Source organism: Lupinus angustifolius, unplaced genomic scaffold (genome assembly GCF_001865875.1).
Source record: "Lupinus angustifolius cultivar Tanjil unplaced genomic scaffold, LupAngTanjil_v1.0 Scaffold_356, whole genome shotgun sequence".
NCBI lineage: Eukaryota > Viridiplantae > Streptophyta > Magnoliopsida > Fabales > Fabaceae > Lupinus > Lupinus angustifolius.
In genome coordinates, this window is record NW_017727752.1 from 210,484 (window position 1) to 228,942 (window position 18,459).

An 18,459-nucleotide genomic window follows, 5' to 3' on the forward strand; every position below is an offset into this window, starting at 1 on the left:
TATCACATTCATGAGACATATCCTCTAGTTAATTCTATGTTCATGCATTAATCATACATGTTATATGTGCATATTAGGAATACTATAATTGGTAAAACATGTATAGAAATTAAGCATAAAATATGAGTAGTTTGCCTTTTCAATCACATATTTTAATATGCTGGTTAATTCATTAACGTGGTGGCTTACTCTATTAACTCAACTGTTTTTCTGTTAAATTTTTCTGTTACAACTGGTTTCTGTTTTAATCATGTTACACTAGTTAATCGATTAACATGGTAACTTAATCGATTAACATGTATGTTTTATGTTATAACTATTTTCTGTTTTAACTGCTTAACTGATTGCAACGGTTTGAAGTGTCAAAACTATTTTGTATAAGTTTAGGCAATTTCCAGAGAAGTGTAGCATTGCATACTATTGTATAGGATTGAATAGAGAGCATATTTTTGTGTTTTACATTCTGTTTTGCAGAGAGAAATGTGTGTGAGAGGAAGAGAGATTAACATGTCATATTGAAGATTGATTCATTGTTATTTGCATATTGTTTTTCATATGTTTAATCTCATCCTTATCTTGTTCACATGTTCATGCATTCTTGATAGAGATTCTTAGAGAGATATTGTGTTTAATTTTTTTGATTAACTCACATATGCATGATGGCTTGAGTGAATTGTTAGTGGGTTAGTCTTACGGTTTTTCATTGTTATATTTTGAGCATTATTGTGCTTATTAATCATTGCTTTTGTAATCTGTTTTTGTGTGTATTGGATTGGTCTCTTGGTGTCTTACCATCATAGAGATAGAGTGATTATTCACCAAGACTAGGAGGTCTTGAATTGAGAACGAGAATCTTGGATTGGGCTGGTTCGCGAGAAAGGTTTTCTCAAGCGATAGGTAGAGTCAAACCAAGGATTAGATGTTCTAAGATTTCAAGAAATAAGTGTCCTGAGTTTTGTAAATTGAATTGGTGTATGTGATTATACTTGTATTCAATATAGTGAAGAAGAAAATCTCCCAAGATTAGAAGGGGAGGCCCGGTTGTAGTTTGCAGTGGACCGCAAACGAACCAGGATAAAAAATTCATTTGTGCACGTTGTTCTCTCTTAATCTTCTTTACATTTCTTATTGTTTTAATGCGAGTTAGAAGCTGATAATTTGCATGCTTATATCCTCCCATATACTTGTTAATATTGCCTAAAAATATATGTTGCATCGTTGCTTCTCTGTTAATAAATAACTCTGCAATTAGCTGATTTGATCATTCTGATTTTGTTGTGTGTTAACCGATTAAGCCCACTCGTTAATCGATTAACTGGGCTGTTTCCAGAACTGAGTTTTGGTGCGAGAAGCGGTGATTGATAATCCCTACACCTATTCAACCCCCCCCCCCCTTCTAGGTGTGCCTAGGCCACTGATACCTAACAAGTGGTATCAGAGATAGTACGACGTGCTAGCTCAACCTTATTCGCGTGATCCTAAGAGAATTAAAATGAGTTCCACCAACCCTTTTGGCGATGATGGGGCATCCATTAACCGCCTTCCTGTATTCAGTGGTCTATCACACCCGTCTGTTTTTGGGGTGTTACATTAAGTGGTATCAGAGCATGTTCTTTCCTATTTGGCCTTGGGCGCGGCCTTACATGCTTTCTTGTGTGACTTTGTGTGTTAAAGTGTTTGGTAGTAACATTCGAGCAAAAATGCATACCATGGAAAATTTTGGCAGAAGAGGTCTATCACACCCATCTGATGTCTGCAGATTTACGATGGCTAGACGTGGAGTTGACAACCTCGACTTCATGGCTACAATGACAATAGAAATTCAAAGTGTGAATGCTAACTTGCATCAACTGAATCATCAACAACAACAACCAACTCAAGGACCGACTCAGTATAGAGGTTTGGACGAGTTATGTCGTCTCCAACCACCAAAGTTTGAAGGAGGTTTTGCACCTGATGATGCAAACGACTGGATCCGAGAATTGGAAAGAATATTTTGGGCACTGATGTGCACTAAAGAACAAAAGGTTACTTATGCAACCTATATGCTGACGAAGGAGGCTGAAAACTGGTGGGAGTTTACTATACGCCATATGATGTATGAACAACAAGTTATCAACTGGACAACTTTCAATGAGAGATTTCTACAAAAATACTTTCCAGCAGACATGAAGACGAAGAAAGAGATGGAGCTCCTACGTCTACAGTAGGGGAGCATGACTATTGGGGAATATTCTGCCAAATTTGAAGATTTGGTGAGATATGCCCCACAATAAAATCAAGTGGGGAACGAAAGGTTCAAGTGTGCCAAGTTTGAGGACAAACTCAGACAAGGCTTGAAAGTGATGTTCTTACATCAACAGATACTAGATTGCAACTCTGGTCAACAAGTGCCGACTCTATGAAGAGAGTGTAAAGGCAAGAAATGTGACACTGAAGAGTGTCATTCCACCCGCAACTAGAAGCCCTATACAGCACCATTTGGGAACCAGTAGAGAAACTTTAAGCCTTACAAGAATAGAGGCTTCCGACCGGGAAACAACAACAACAATAACAGTAACAACAACAACAAAAAAATGAGTTCACCAGTTGTGAACTCTAATAACAATACACCACATTTGTTCTCGAAGTGCAAGGGGAAGCATTTCAGCATCAACTGCCCCATATACTATCATTGTAACCAGCCTGGACACATCAAGCTGATGTGCCCTAAGATGAAAAAAGAATAAGTGAATATTGTTCAAGTGGCAAGACCTAAGGCCAAAGGAAGGGTGTTCACCATGAGCGGAGCTGAGATTGAGGGCAACGAGGACCTCATACAAGGTACATGTTGTATTAATGATATTTCATTATTTGTGTTGTTTAATTCGAGAGCGGCCCATTCTTTCATATCTAATGATGTTGTAAACTGATTAGAATTGCCTATAGTGTCCTTACCCTATGATATGATAGTATCAACACCCACCAACGAACCCGTCATAGTGTCAACTATGTGTTCCTAATGTCCCATAATACTAGATAACTGAAACTTTGTAGTAGACCTTATATGTCTACCCTTATCTCAATCAGATATCATATTAGGAATGGACTGGTTACCCAATAACCATGTTCTCTTGAACTACTTTAACAAAACAGTAATCTTTAGCAATCCTAAAACCTCCCCACCAAATCCTATTATGAAACCAAAAGCACCAGTGCCAATCAAATGAAGAAACTCTTGAAAGATGGAGCTCAAGTATTTGTGCTTCTAGTATCATTGGAGATAAAAGTTGGAGAAGAGATTCAGAGCCTACCCATAGTTAGGGATTTCTCCGAAGTCTTTCCGGATGATATTCCTAGTTTGCCCCCAGTACGGGAGATAGAGTTTGTTATCGATCCGGTTCCTGGAACTGGACCGATCTCTATAGCTCCCTATAGGATGACACATTGGAGTTAACGGATTTGAAGAAACAATTGGAAGACTTACTGCATAAACATTTTTCCAGACCTAGTGTTTCTCCATGGGGTGCTCTGATGTTATTTGTGAAGAAGAAGAATGGCAATATGTGGCTATATACTGACTATCGACAGTTGAACAAAGTCACCATCAAGAACAAGTACCCATTGCCAAGAATTGACAACTTGATGGATCAACTGAGAGGAGCTACCGTGTTTTCAAAGATCAATCTTCGATCGGGGTATCACCAAATACGCGTGAAGTCAGAAGATATTCTGAAAACAGCTTTTCGGACGCGTTATGGACAAGGAAATGAACCAGGATAAAAGCCATCGTCTTAGTTTTCTTATCCCTTAACTTTTTATGTTTTTGTATTGTTTGATTTACTTAACTTGGCTTTCATATCTTTCTGTGTTAATTGCATATTCTATTGTGTGTCATTAACTGCATAATATCATCTGTAAGAGTGCATAGAAGTTTAGTTAAGTCTTTGTCTCTTGGTGTTTAAAGAAAACAAGTTTTCAAAAAACAATAACTAGTTAATAGATTAAGCTCTTGAGTTAATCGATTATATACAGAAGCAGTTAATCAATTATTACATCTATTAATCGATTAAACATTAAGAAAAATTATATAATATATTTTTTTCAATCGAGTAACGATAATCGTGTATCGAACCATATATTCACCCCCTCTAGGTGAAGTTTAGAGCCCTTGTGTGCCAATATAGATGCTTGTTATTAGTTATCTTGTAGAACTCCTCCTCAAGATATATGGACATTCAATATCAGTTTTCAAGAGAATATGGAGGACTATCAGACCTCCAACTCATTGTAATTGACACTAAGGCTCTAAAAGCCATGGGGGCCATGGTGCAACATTGGAACCCAACCTTGCAAGCCTTTGAATTCCTAAATTTGAATGCATCTCTGACTACCAAAAAATATGAGAGCATTTTATACATTGTAGTAACCAAATAACTAAAGGTGTACATGTTTAGTAGTGGTCAAAATGTCAGTGATAATAGAAGAACTAATAAATGTATGTCCGGGGTCATCCAATATAATTAAGCAAAAGTGAAATTTCTTAATAAATCATCCCACCTAGGCAGATTAATTTTTCCCTTTGTCAATGATATGGTAGACCGAAATGCAATTAATTTTTTTGCTAACATCAAAAGTTGGAGCCAACCCAATTCCACCTATATTAGCATATACTCTCATCTCCTTCAAAAATTCCATCAAAATAGTGCTCCCAAAGTTTGATAGAACTAGCATTAAAAAATATCGATATGGTCTTGGGAAGAAGCCAAGTCTGTTGAGCATATACATTGTAATTCTAAGTAGCTTTATGAATTGTAATCAGTTGGGCTTTGTAGTTGTGTAATTGGGCCTGGTAGTTGAGACTTACTATAAATGGAAAGTTCAGGTTGTTAATCAACAACCAATTCATTCTATTTCTGTCTTTTCACTATTCATCATCTTCTTCAATTTCTTTCTCTTCTTTAATGCTTCTTTTCTCATCATTGAATCCAACAAAGTTAAGATGCATAATGATGTTGAAAACTTTTAGACATGTTGAAGGCTCTCTCAAAGAAACCAAGTGACAAGGAACTCACGAAATTACAAGGAGCAAGATTGTGAAGTATGACCACATCAAATGGATTCAGCACGAATCTACCTATCCTAGATGGGAAGAACTTTGATCACTGGAGCATCCAAATGAAGGCTATATTTGGATTTCAAGACTGTCTTGATGTTGTACAGCAAGGGGTTCAAGAGTTGGATGAAAACTCAACCGAAGAAGAGAAGGTAGAGCTTAAAGAGGCAAAGAAAAGAGACTGCAAAGCAATCTTCTTAATCCATCAATGTGTGGATCACTCAAATTTTGAGAGAATATCTGCAGCAACATCATCTAAGGAAGCTTGGCAAATCCTAGATAAGTGTTATTCGGGTGGAGTGAAGGTGAAGAAAGTGAGGCTGCAGATGATGCGCAGGCAGTATGAACTACTACAGATGGAAGAACAAGAATCCATAGCAGACTACTTCACAAGAATCAGAACCTTGATCAATGTAATGAAAGGTTGTGGAGAGAAGCTATCTGAGCAAAGTGTAGTTGAGAAGATCCTGAGAACTCTTTCAGCAAAATTTGATCATGTTGTTGTGGCAATTGAAGAATCAAAGGATCTGGACAACTTCAAAATTGATGAGCTACAAGGATCACTTGAAGCACATGAGCAGAGATTCCTTGAAAGAATGTCAGATAGGCAATCTCAGCAAGCATTAAGTGTTCAATTCAAGAAAAAGAAGAGCTTACAACACTTTGACAGATTCAACAAAGAAAGTAACAAATGGCACTCAGGAAGGAAATTTGATGATGAGAATACAATACTGGAAGAGGATATCCAAGAAACAATTCCACTGACCTGAGTCAAGAGGGGGAATCAGGAATTGCAAGAAAAGGCAACTACAAGAACAGTGGAAAGAAGAAGAAGGACAAAAGCAGAATTCAGTGTTTTAACTGCAAGAAATGGGGCCACTTTGCATCAGAATGCAAACTCAGAATTAAGAGTAAAGATGCAGAGGCAAGTCTAGCCAAGGAAGAAGACTCAGATGAAGAAGTCTTGTTGATGGCAGAATGAGAGGTGGCTGACTTGGGGCTAAGCACATCAGAAGAAAAGCTATTGATGATTAATACTCAAAGTGATCATCACTGCTCATCCAATACTTGGTACTTGGACACAGGATGCTCAAATCATATGTCTGGAAATAAGGAGTGGTTCATGAACTTTGATGACTCAGTAAAGACCAAGGTAAGGTTTGCAGACAATAGCTATATCATTGCAGAAGGAATTGGCAGGGTACTAATAAAGAAGAAGGATGGATCCAAATCCTATATCTCTAATGTGCTCTATGTACCAAAGATGAAGAATAACCTTATTAGTCTAGGCCAACTGCTAGAAAAGGGATACAAAATGAGAATGGAGGATATGGTGCTCAAGATCTTCAACAAAAAGAATGTTATGATCATGAAGGCTCCCCTGTCACATAACAGAACATTCAAAATTGGCATCAACTTGGGTGAAAGCAGATGCTTAGAGACTATAGCAGAGGAGACTTGGACTTGGCACCAAAGATTTGGTCACCTAAACTTCAAGAGCCTAGAGAAGTTAAGTCAAGAAAGATTGGTCATTGGACTACCCAACATAAGGATTCCTTCTGAACTGTGTGAAGAATGCATCACAAGCAAGCAATCAAGGAATTCCTTCAAACAACAGGTTTCATCTAAAACTACTAAGCCATTAGAAGTTGTGTATACTGATGTGTGTGGTCCTCTAGAAGTTCAGTCTCTTGGAGGAAACAACTACTTTGTAACCTTCAAGGATGACTTTACAAGAAAACTCTGGATTTTTCTGATGAAGAGGAAAAATGAGGTCTTCAACAAATTTAAGAGTTTTAAGGCAATGGTGGAAAAGCAGTGTGGTAGCAAACTCAAGGTTTTAAGGAGTGATGGAGGAGGAGAGTATGTATCTCACTACTTCCATGATTACTGTGACAAAGAAGGTATCATTCATGAGATAATAGCTCCATACACTCCTCAGCACAATGGAGCAGCAGAGAGGGTGAATAGATCAATTATGAATATGGAAAGGAGTATGCTCAAGACAAAGAAGTTACCAAAGAAATTCTGGGGGGAAGCAGTGGCTACAGCAGCCTACATTGTGAATAGATGTCCAACAAAAAGGTTGCAAAAGGTGACTCCAGAGGAAGCTTGGTCAGGTACTAAGCCAAGTGTTAAGCATCTCAGGGTGTTTGGGGCAATTTGCTACAAACACATTCCTGACAACAGGAGAAGGAAGCTGGATGGCAAAGGAGAAAGGTTGATCTTTCTAGGGTATCACTCTACAGGGGCATACAAGGTGTACAATCCATATTCCAATATCATCACATATAGCAGAGATCTAAGGTTTGATGAAACTCAGGCCTGGGATTGGGAATCAGTTGCCAAACCACCAAACAGAACAAGCCAAATGGACATCAACACCTCACAAGGAACTCTAGCAAGTAACACAACAAGAGAAGAGGTAGCAGAAATCAGTGAGAGGCCTCAAAGACAAAGAAACATGCCTACAAGATTGAGAGACTATGAAGTCTTCTCTGATACAACAATTACACCAAAAGGAGATCTGGTTCACATGGCCTTCCTAGCTGAGATGGAACCTATAACCTTTGAACAAGCAACCAAGGAAGTCTGCTGGACTGAAGCAATGAAGGATGAGATCAGGTCAATAGAGAAAAACAAGACTTGGGAAATCACATCATTACCCAAAGGAAAGAAAGCAATTGCAGTGAAATGGGTCTACAAGTTGAAACTTAAACCAGATGGGTCAGTAGCAAAGTACAAGGTCAGGCTAGTTGCTAAAGGGTTCCTACAAAAACCAGGTCTAGACTTTGGTGAAGTCTTTGCTCAAGTTGCAAGAATTGAGACCGTCAGGCTGATCATTGCAATAGCAAGTTCAAAGAAGTGGAGCTTGAGTCAAATGGATGTGAAATCAGCATTCTTGAATGGTCCATTGGACAGAGAAGTGTTTGTGACACAACCTCAAGGTTTTGAGGTTCTAGGTCAAGAGCAGAAAGTCTATAGGCTAAACAAAGCTCTCTATGGACTAAGACAAGCCCCTAGAGCATGGAACAAAAGGATAGATGGATTCCTAATCAAACAAGGACTCATCAGATGCAAGAGTGAACATGGAATTTACATCAAAAGCTCACCTACAAACACATCAATGATAATATGTTTGTATGTAGATGACCTCTTGATAACAGGATGCAGAGATGATGAAATAGAAGGCATTAAGACAAAGCTGAAATCTGAATTTGAAATGACTGATCTAGGCAACCTATCATACTTCCTTGGAATAGAGTTTGCAAGATCAGAAGGAGGCACAGTAATGCATCAAAAAAAATACATTACAGACTTGTTAACAAAGTTTGGAATGACCAACTGCAACTCATGCTCCACACCAGTAGAGGCAGGGAATGTCTTATGCAAAGGAAATCCAGATGACTATAAGGTTGATGCAACACTCTACAGGCAGATGGTAGGATCACTAAGATATGTATGCAATTCAAGACCAGATATCACCTATGGGGTTGGACTTGTTAGCAGACATATGGAGGATCCAAGAAATTCTCACATGATGGCAGTCAAAAGAATACTCAGATATCTAAGAGGAAACATCAACTTTTGTGTGTTATTCCCTGTCAACAGAAGCAACAAACCAATCTCAATGTATGGTTACACAGATGCAGATTGGAGTGGAGACAGAGATGATAGGAAAAGCACAACTGGCTACCTATTCAAACTTGGAGAAGCACCAATCAGCTGGAGCTCAAAAAAGCAGGATGTAGTGGCACTCTCCTCGTGTGAAGTTGAATACATAGCAGCTTGTTTAGGTGGTTGCCAAGGCTTATGGTTACAATCTCTGCAAGTAGAACTTGGAGTATGTTATGATAACTCTATGCTTCTATTGATGGACAACAAATCAGCAATCTGTTTGGCTAAGAATCCGGTTGCACATGGAAGGAGCAAGCACATAGACACAAAATACCATTTCTTCAGAGATCAAGTAGAGAAGCAGAATCTAAGGCTTGAATTCTGTCCAACAGAGGAGCAACAAGCTGACATTTTCACAAAGCCTTTGAGGAAGGAAAATTTCGAAAAACAGAGAAAGAAAATTGGTGTTCTAAGTGAAGCTAGCTTGAATTAAGGGAGGATGTTGAGTATATACATTGTAATTCTAAGTAGCTTTATGAATTGTAATCAGTTGGGCTTTGTAGTTGTGTAATTGGGCCTGGTAGTTGAGACTTACTATAAATGGAAAGTTCAGGTTGTTAATCAACAACCAATTCATTCTATTTCTGTCTTTTCACTATTCATCATCTTCTTCAATTTCTTTCTCTTCTTTAATGCTTCTTTTCTCATCATTGAATCCAACAAAGTTAAGATGCATAATGATGTTGAAAACTTTTAGACATGTTGAAGGCTAGTCCTTTCTCATTATTTCAATAAGGGTGTGTTTTGATCTGCGTTGTCAATATATGTTTAATAAATAACATTTCATGTTTTTTCAGACATCTCCATTTTCATTTGTATTTTTATTTTATTTACATTTCACCTAAAAACAAATAAATAAGATAGAGAAAGAAAAAAGAAAAAAAGGAATATATTATACTATACCTAATATTGCAGTTTTGATAGTGAATCCAAAATTAATGACCATGTTACTAACTATTTGTACAATTTTGATCAACCCATTAATCATATACTCAAGGTGAGCCAATACAACTAGTGAACCAGGGAATAAAGGATGATAAAAAAAGGTTAAAGTGGGCATAATGATGAATAGAAATGAGCAAAGAAATTAATTCAGATATTATGTGAATACAAGGACATCCTTGCATGGCCATACATTGAGATGCACAGATAGACCAAAATATAGTGGAGCATAAATTACCAATAAACCAGAATCTCAAATGGTTAATCAAAAATTGCTAAGAATAAAACTAGATATCTCTCTAAAGACAAAGGTGAAGTCCAAAAGTGGTTAGAAGTTGGATTCATAATAATATTTGAATATCCAGATTGGACTATTAACGTAGTTGTAGTGATCAAAAGAAAGGAGTAAGGTTTGAATTTGTGTAAATTTTCGAGATCTGAACAAATCCAACATAAAGGATGATTTCCATGTGCCACCCATAGATTTTTGGTGGATAACACAATAGATCATGCCCTGTTCTCCTTCATGGGAGGATATTTAGGTTATCACTAAATCAAAATTGCTCTAGAAGACGTAGAAAAACAATTTTCATCACTATGTGGGAAACGTTTTGCTATCACATTATGCCATACACATTAAAGAATGATGTGGCTATATACTAGAGGGTCATAGTAGTTTTTTTCCACAATGTGATGCATAAAGAGATTGTGATCTAAGTCGATGATATCATTTGCTAACCAACAAATGTAGTAGAATAAGAAGCATTGGCCTTAGGATTATGAGTAGTACTAGAGGAAATGGCCAAGGTCTTGGAAATATTCAGAGATTCTACTATTGTCTTCCATCAAATAAAAGGAGAGTAGAATCTCTGGATGATAAAATGATACTTTATAAAGACTACATCTGAAAGCTAGTTGACCAATTTGAAAAAAAAACTATTTTTATCACATTCTCAAGGAAGACAAGCATTTGTAAAATGCACTCGATGAAGTGCGCGACCTATTCTTAATGCACGCATTCTTAATGTTTCATATAGGTGGAGATAGATTATCATTCCTCCAAATAGAGAGTAAGAATGAGCCAACCTATTGTCATGCCATAGTAGAACCCGAGGAAAGCCTTGGTATCATGACATAAAATAATACAATAGGAATAAGGAATACCCTCCTAAAGCCTTAAAGAATGACAAGGGTACCCTAATAAGACTATCCATGAGTTTCTTATTCGGTGGAAAATTGTCTATAAGAGGAATCATGATATGGTTCTCATCAGGTGTGTAGAAGCAAAGGACTTTGAGAAAATTCTTGATGAAGTGCGCGAGGATACGTTTGGAACCCATGCCATGGCTAAGAAAATATGAAGGTTTGGTTATTTTTTTTGCTAACAATGGAAATTGATTATTACATCTATGTAAGAAAATGCCACAAATGTTAGATTTGTGATGATGACATCAATGCACCTCAAAATTGTATGGATGTCTTAACAACACCTTTACCATTGCCCATGTGAGGTATGGACATTATTAGCCCCATTGCACCAAAGGCTTGTAATGGACATTGTTTCATCCTCGTTGCAATTGATTCTTTTACTAAGTGGGTTTAGGTGAGTTCATATGCCATTGTGACTCAAAATGTAGTACTCAATTTCATCGAAAATGAGTTGTTATGCCATTATGGACTATGAAGTAGGATCATCACAGATAATGCTATCAACCTAAACAATAAGATGATGTTAGAAATGTGCGAATATGTATAAATAAAATATCATACTTCTTCACCCTATAATCCTAAAAAGAATAGGACAGTCTTAGCAACAAATAAGAATATAAAGAAGATAATCTTCAAAATAGTAGTGATCTATAAGGATTGGCATGAGAAGCTAACCTTTTCCCTACACAGATATCACACATCGACCAGGGCAACAACGTATTCACTAGCTTAAAGAATGGAGGCATTCCTTCTAGTTGAGGTAGAAATCCCATCATTAGTAATTATTGTAGATGTATGCTTAAAGGTAGTTAAATGGGTCCAATATCGGTATGACTAATTGAACCTAATGAAAGGTAAAAGGTTGGCTGCAATATGTCATGGACAATTATTTCATAAGAGGGTCATGATAGCTTATGTAAAAATGGTCTAACATTTCCATTTTCAAGGAAGTTTGATAATAAAGAAGAATTTGCTTATTCGGAAGAATAACAGACGGAAATAAACATCGAACTATTAAGGGCCCTATGTAGTGAAGAAATCTTATTCGGGGGAGCTCTAATTCTAACTAACATGGATGAAGAAGAGTTATACCTTCTCATGAACTTAAATGGAATAAAAAATGTTACATATGAGAATACTTCCAATAAATACATAAGCACACACACAAAAGGTGTCATCTCAAATAAGTATATTGATACATAGATCGCATTCACTTCTCATTTCTTTCTACACATATGAAGGAAGATGATGTAAACAAAACTTGTATATTATGACTCTCATACATGTTTATCTAATGAAACAAGACTTTTTTCTCTTCTCTAAATACTAATAGAGATATTCCTAATTACCCCGTTGAGCAAATATATTATAAAAGAAGTTCATTTATGAAATTCACGTAAGAACATTAATATTCTGAGTAGGATAGTCTTCCAACATATCCTCTTGATATTTAATTACTAATTATATTGCACTAATCATAAGAATCCAAAATATCCGAAAAAGAAAAAAAAAACATATACGAAAAGCCCACTAAAAACCCCAATGAGAATCTTAGGTAAACTTTAGGGCAAAGCAAAAGACCTCAAAGGACACTATTCATTGAAAAACTCGTCCTCAATCTGTATTGGTAGTTGGATATCAAGAAATAAATGTGGTAACTAGGACAATGAAGAAAAAAGAGATGGATGGGAGAGAAACATTTTTTTGAGACTTATATGCTCTTTTATAGAAAACAAATAACATTTAGCCAAGCCTGATTCATGCTCAAAAACTCATTGTTTAAGATTGATATGTCAAGGATACACTAGAGTGCAATAAAATGACAACAAAATACGTATTTAAACACATTTATTTTCAAACATTATTTTCACATTATGATCTTTTTATCAACATTTGTTATAGGAATAAACGAAAAAAATAAAGAAAGAAGAAAAGTTTGATAAGTCAAAAACCAAAAGGAGGACTTAAACAAAATTTAGTGATAAAAAGGAGAGTCTCTTTCAAATTGTGACCTTAAGAAGAAAGACCTAACATTGGAGGCAGTTTTTGAGAGGTAGACCAGTTCTCATATCAATATAAGAATATTCAAAGAAATCAACAAATTAGTTTTGAACATGCATCTCATTGCTGAAGCGTCTTCATCAGGTTGCTTTACGAGCCAAATTTTGTCTAACAGGCCGCCGAAACTTGCACCATTGGTTTCCGTGTTTATAGGTATGATGATTACCCTTTTCTGTTATTGACATTTCATTTCTATTATATTAATGATAATTATAATAATTAAATCATTATAGTAATATAATAATTAGTAATAAGAACAGTGAATCAGTGATGCTAAATCATAGTTAATATAACTTTTATTAGTAAATAAATATGAATTATTAAATAATTATTAAGAGTGTGATTAATGTATAGATATTAAAGGTCGTACTTTCGACTCTTTTACTTAGAATAATCGATATACATCGTTTATATTCATAAAAAATTAATTCTCAATAATTGATAAATAAAAACCTTTTTATATAAAAAGTAGTTGATAAAAATAAAAAAGTAACCAATATAAATTATTTGAAGTAATAATAATAATAAAGATTTCAAGTAATGATTGAGAGATTAGATAAATATGAATCTTTTCTTAATTACTATAAAAAATAATAATCGCATTGAGGATTTAGGAAAAGTTGTGAGTACTCCATTATTTGCATCACAACTCATCATTTGAACCATTGTCATGTGTTGCTTAGGCTCTATAAAATAATTAAAATGCACTCAACAATTCAATTAATTTTCTATTCGTTGCTATGTAGTCTTGATAACTTTATCTCACTTAGGGAACATATGAGCAAAATAAAATCTTGTAAGACACAAAATAAAAAATATATTATGTGTGTTATAAATAAATATTTAAAAGAAATAAAAAACAGGTTTAAGGTTTAAAATAATTCATGCAATTAGCGAGTTTCGTGACTTATTTTCTGTTCATCATCAATGACATGAATTTGGATGAGAGTGAAAGGAGATTTTACCCTCTTTTAAGTGACGCCACTGCCTTTTTTATGGTCAAAATGTAGGAAACTCTTTTTTATGTCCAATTTCAAAAATATGGTCATTGAACTAGAATTCTGAGCTTAGGAGTCGATTACAAAATGTGGATAATATTAACATCATGTTCTCCCGTATTAAAATGATAACATCTCTAACATCATGAATCTTTTTACCCTTAATTTATTTTAATAAAAAATAATTACTAAAAGAAAATAATATATTTTATTTTCATATTTCGAAAGAGTTTATCTTGCTCATACGGTTCCCAAGTTGCAATAAGGAAATCAAGTATATATAGTTCTAGGTAAGAAATATACTAAGGTGGGTGATTTTTATTTATTAAAAATTGATAGAAGAAATAATGCCTAATCATACTTTTATGCCCCCACTTCAACAGAGTGAAGTAATAGTTAATGTCTATTACCATATCTGAACTTAAGGTTAAAAGGAAAGTCCATCATTTATCATTATATATCTGTCCACTGATAAACAATGTATTACACACTATTCATAACCTTAATTTAGTATGATTAACGTTTCTTGGTGTCTAATTGACTTTGTTTGACATGGTTTAGTGTTTTAGAGTTTGTTGGACTAATATTCATATAATAAGTTAATTTTGGATTATTTAGCATAATTAAATCTATTATCATTTTCAGATCATATTTGACAACAAAGACATTTTGGGCATTACAGAAGGCAAAGATATGTGTTGAAGTTAAGATTGTATTTTAGGAGTTTTTAATTGTAATTTTGTTTTGGGCCTATTGTTTAGGGTCCATTTCGGTTTTACCCATTTACTTAGAGGGGAAACTGAATTTCATCTATCACTCTTCATTTCATCACTTTACATTTTCGTTTTTTTCTTCTTGTTGCTCTATTAGGGTTTCTTTATTGCATTTCTTCATTGCATTTTGGTTTTCACTTCTTCTTTATTTCATTTCATTCATTTGTTAATATATCACAACTATTGAGGTTTTTTTATTAATGTATTTTTGGTTTCTTTACTATTGATTTCTCTATCCTGTTTTCTGAATATGGTTGCTTAATCGTTTGGAGATTGGTTTGTGAGTTTATCTTCGTTTAGTTGATTTACTCTCTAGTGCACGAATGCTTACTTTGTGTGAATTTGTTAATGTTCCATGACTATTCTGATTTCGCTTAGTTAAACGTTTAAGTTGTGAAACTGTGCAAATTAGGAAGATGATGTTTGGAATATGAAAGTAATCTTTTGAAATCGGGGATTGAGTTGTGAAGAAACGAACTAAAGCGATTTAGTCGTTTTATTACATTGCTTAACTATTGTTTCTGAATTTGATTTATGTTCATACTATCCAACAACAAAAACCCCCTTGTGTGTGTGAGTATAAGGTGTTTAAAGTTTTGCTTGAAAGATAATCCTTGAGAAACAACCTAGAAGTCACTTCCTAATACTGCAGTTTTTTATTGTTATATTATTTGTATCATGTACGATCTCGGTTACCCACTTCAAAAGAGTGATGTAGCAATTCTATGTCTGCTACTACATCTCAACTCCAAGGGCGGAATATATGTTCTTATTAGTTACAACCTCCGTAATATTTATTATATTTTTATAAAAAAATTGTTAAGAGAACATTGATATAGCATTGACATTGAATTATTACCTTAAACTCTTTAAGTTAACATATTAAAAAAAAATTAGAATGATGTTATTTGATTTTATTATCTAATTTCTCTTCATGTAACAATTGTTTTTTCAAAAATAAATTACTTTATTGGATTATTGTTATTACTATATATTACTATTAATATTATTAATATTACTGCCATTAAAAAAGATGAAGAAAATTAAAAAATAAAGAGATAAAAAAGAATGTGCATAAAAAAAACATGCATGTGGTGAGGAGAAGAAAGCTAGTGTGGAGGTGTGTCACAATAGTGGATTTAAGGTACGTAGAATATAGCACAATTTAAACGATACTTCCAAGGAAAGCTGGAAAGGGTTTGTCCACTCGCGACACGAAGAAAACAAGAGGAATAAACTCAATAAATTATAGTTACATTGGTTGGATGTGTATGTTTTGTGGTGTGTTTTTTATGGATCGGAATCTCTCAATTATTGGAGGGTCCAATACTGAAATGTGAAGCTCAGATTTATTTCATCATTTGTAATAAATTTTTGCCTAAAAATATTTTAAAATCTAAACCATCAATTTTTTTAAAGTTCATGTGTTACAATCACATGTGGCAGTGGACCCTTTGAAGAGTATCCATTTTCATTTTTTATAGTCTTTTCAATGTGCCTTGCACTCTTATTTATTAGATCATGCTACTATTGCTACCAAATCAGAATTGATTTTATTTTTAAAAAATAAACTAATTTTATAATGTAATTACAAAATCAAGTAACGATCATACAATATTTATTTTGGATGCACCATTATTTTCATTTGGTTTTAAATCAAATACAGAATAACTTTTTTACTATAAAACAATATACTACTAATAAATAGCAATATATCTAGTCCTAAAACACTAACTATTCATATTGTCTTATAAAAATTTATCTCCTAAAAACATTAACATTCAATCTAATTCCCTCTCTTTTTAATTTTTTTTTCTCTTCCTATCTTTTTTATATACCGAATAGAAAAAAATGGATGTTCAAAAATGTCTCTCTTTACTTATTACTTACTAGGTAGTATACAAATGAAGATTTTAGTGCTAGCATGCTAAGTAACCAATAAAAAATGAAGCCAATTTTGTCATTAAAACAAGTGATGACACTGATTTGAGTATAGTTGGAATTCAAGAACAAAAATAATCATGATCATAAATCGGGGTATCACTCGATCTTGGGAACAAAAATGAGATTATAGATCAGGGTACTATAGGATCTCATTGACATAAATTAAGACGAGAACATGTATTGGGGTACTACCGGATCACGATAAATATTGAAATGAGGATGCATGTCATGGTACTACCGAGTCTCGAGAATATAAATTAACTCGAGAATATAAATTAACGAGAATGGAGGTGGAGGTACTACTGGATCTTAGAGACATAAATTAAAACGTGAATGTGATTCTAGATATTTCCAAATCTCAAGGACATAATTTAAAATGATAATATAGGTTGGGGTACTACCCAATCTCATAAACAAAATTTAAATAATGCATATGTCCAAGTGCTGCCAATTCTTGGATACAAAAATTAAAATGAGAAAACGAGTAAGGATACTATTAGATCACAGAGACAAAAATGTAATACAAGAACGTACATCATGCTACTGCCAAATCTCAAAGTCAAAAATTAAAATTATGACAAAATTTAATTAGGGTACAACCGAATCTTGGGATAAAAATTAAAATGTCAATGAATATAAGGGTACTACTGAATCTTGGGACAAAAATTAAAATGGTACTGACCATGACCTAACCTATTGTTGGTAGTCTTAAGGAATGATTGGATTGACATGAAAATGGTCTAGGGATTTTTACACGTTAAGCCTATGAGAATTTTAGAATAGGAATTTCATATCACAACCATTATAGGGAGGCTTCGCGGGAACAAATTAGTTATCACGACCACTCCTCTAGCCTATAAAATGAATGCATGCTCTCACTAAGGATGATTATGCATGTGGACATACAATGATGATCGAAATGAAATTGATAAGATGATATGCTTGAATATGATGGTGTATGATCCACAATTGATAAATGTTATTTATTGAAATTTTTGACTTTGTAGGACCTTTTATCATCATGTTCGGTTTTGGGAACCCTTAGACATTGGGATCATGATTCCACTATGTTCGAGTGGTTTGAGACTCTCGTTACCATGAATTGCCTATCCATGTTCAAAATTGAACAAATGATGGAATTATTCAATTTTTTATTACTTTTCATTCATTCTTGGAAAGGTTATGCCATTACATGTCAGTGTAATTTTATTGAGATAATTCATGTATGAATATGAGATGATATATGGAATTTGGAAATTATGATATTTATTGACTTTGATATGGAATAGTACAATTTTGAGATATTTAAAGTGTGATTGGAAAAATGGGGATAAGCATGACATTTCTTTGAACCATCTGATGAACTATCCTAGTTTATTGTTTAGAATCACGTTTTCATCTTTGACACTTTTTGAAGAGCATAAACCACCCAATAATTTTTTTCTTTTTTATCCCTAACTTTTGTTTTGGTCACCCTTTAAGGTTCTATACCCCGATTTTCAGCTACGTTACCTTATTAGGAATTGTCAATGTAACGCCCCGAAAAATACTCTTTAATTATTATGCGGAAAAGTGAGTAAATTTTTTTTTTTAAATTGGTGACATAAAATTGTTTCCTTTTAAAAACCTTTCTTTTCTGGGACATCACTTTAAGTAACATATAACGCGGAAATCAAAATCGGTTACCTAACGGTAACTGAAATGATACAACATTTCCTGAATATACATCTTCATAGATATAAAAGATCATAAGTACTTA

At 34.2% G+C, this 18,459-nt stretch overlaps 1 protein-coding gene across 1 annotated transcript; it reads left to right on the top strand.

The window, feature by feature from the left end:
• The first annotated feature begins 5,082 nt into the window (after positions 1-5,082).
• Positions 5,083-5,865, top strand: LOC109341068. Its single transcript, XM_019578868.1, has one exon. The coding sequence runs from the start codon at positions 5,083-5,085 to the stop codon at positions 5,863-5,865; it is 783 nt and encodes a 260-aa protein (XP_019434413.1).
• Positions 5,866-18,459: the final 12,594 nt, after the last annotated feature.

What these genes read in the sequence shown, in the direction of transcription:
- LOC109341068 (XM_019578868.1), top strand. Translation starts at nt 5,083, where the DNA reads ATGACCACATCAAATGGATTCAGCACGAATCTACCTATCCTAGATGGG.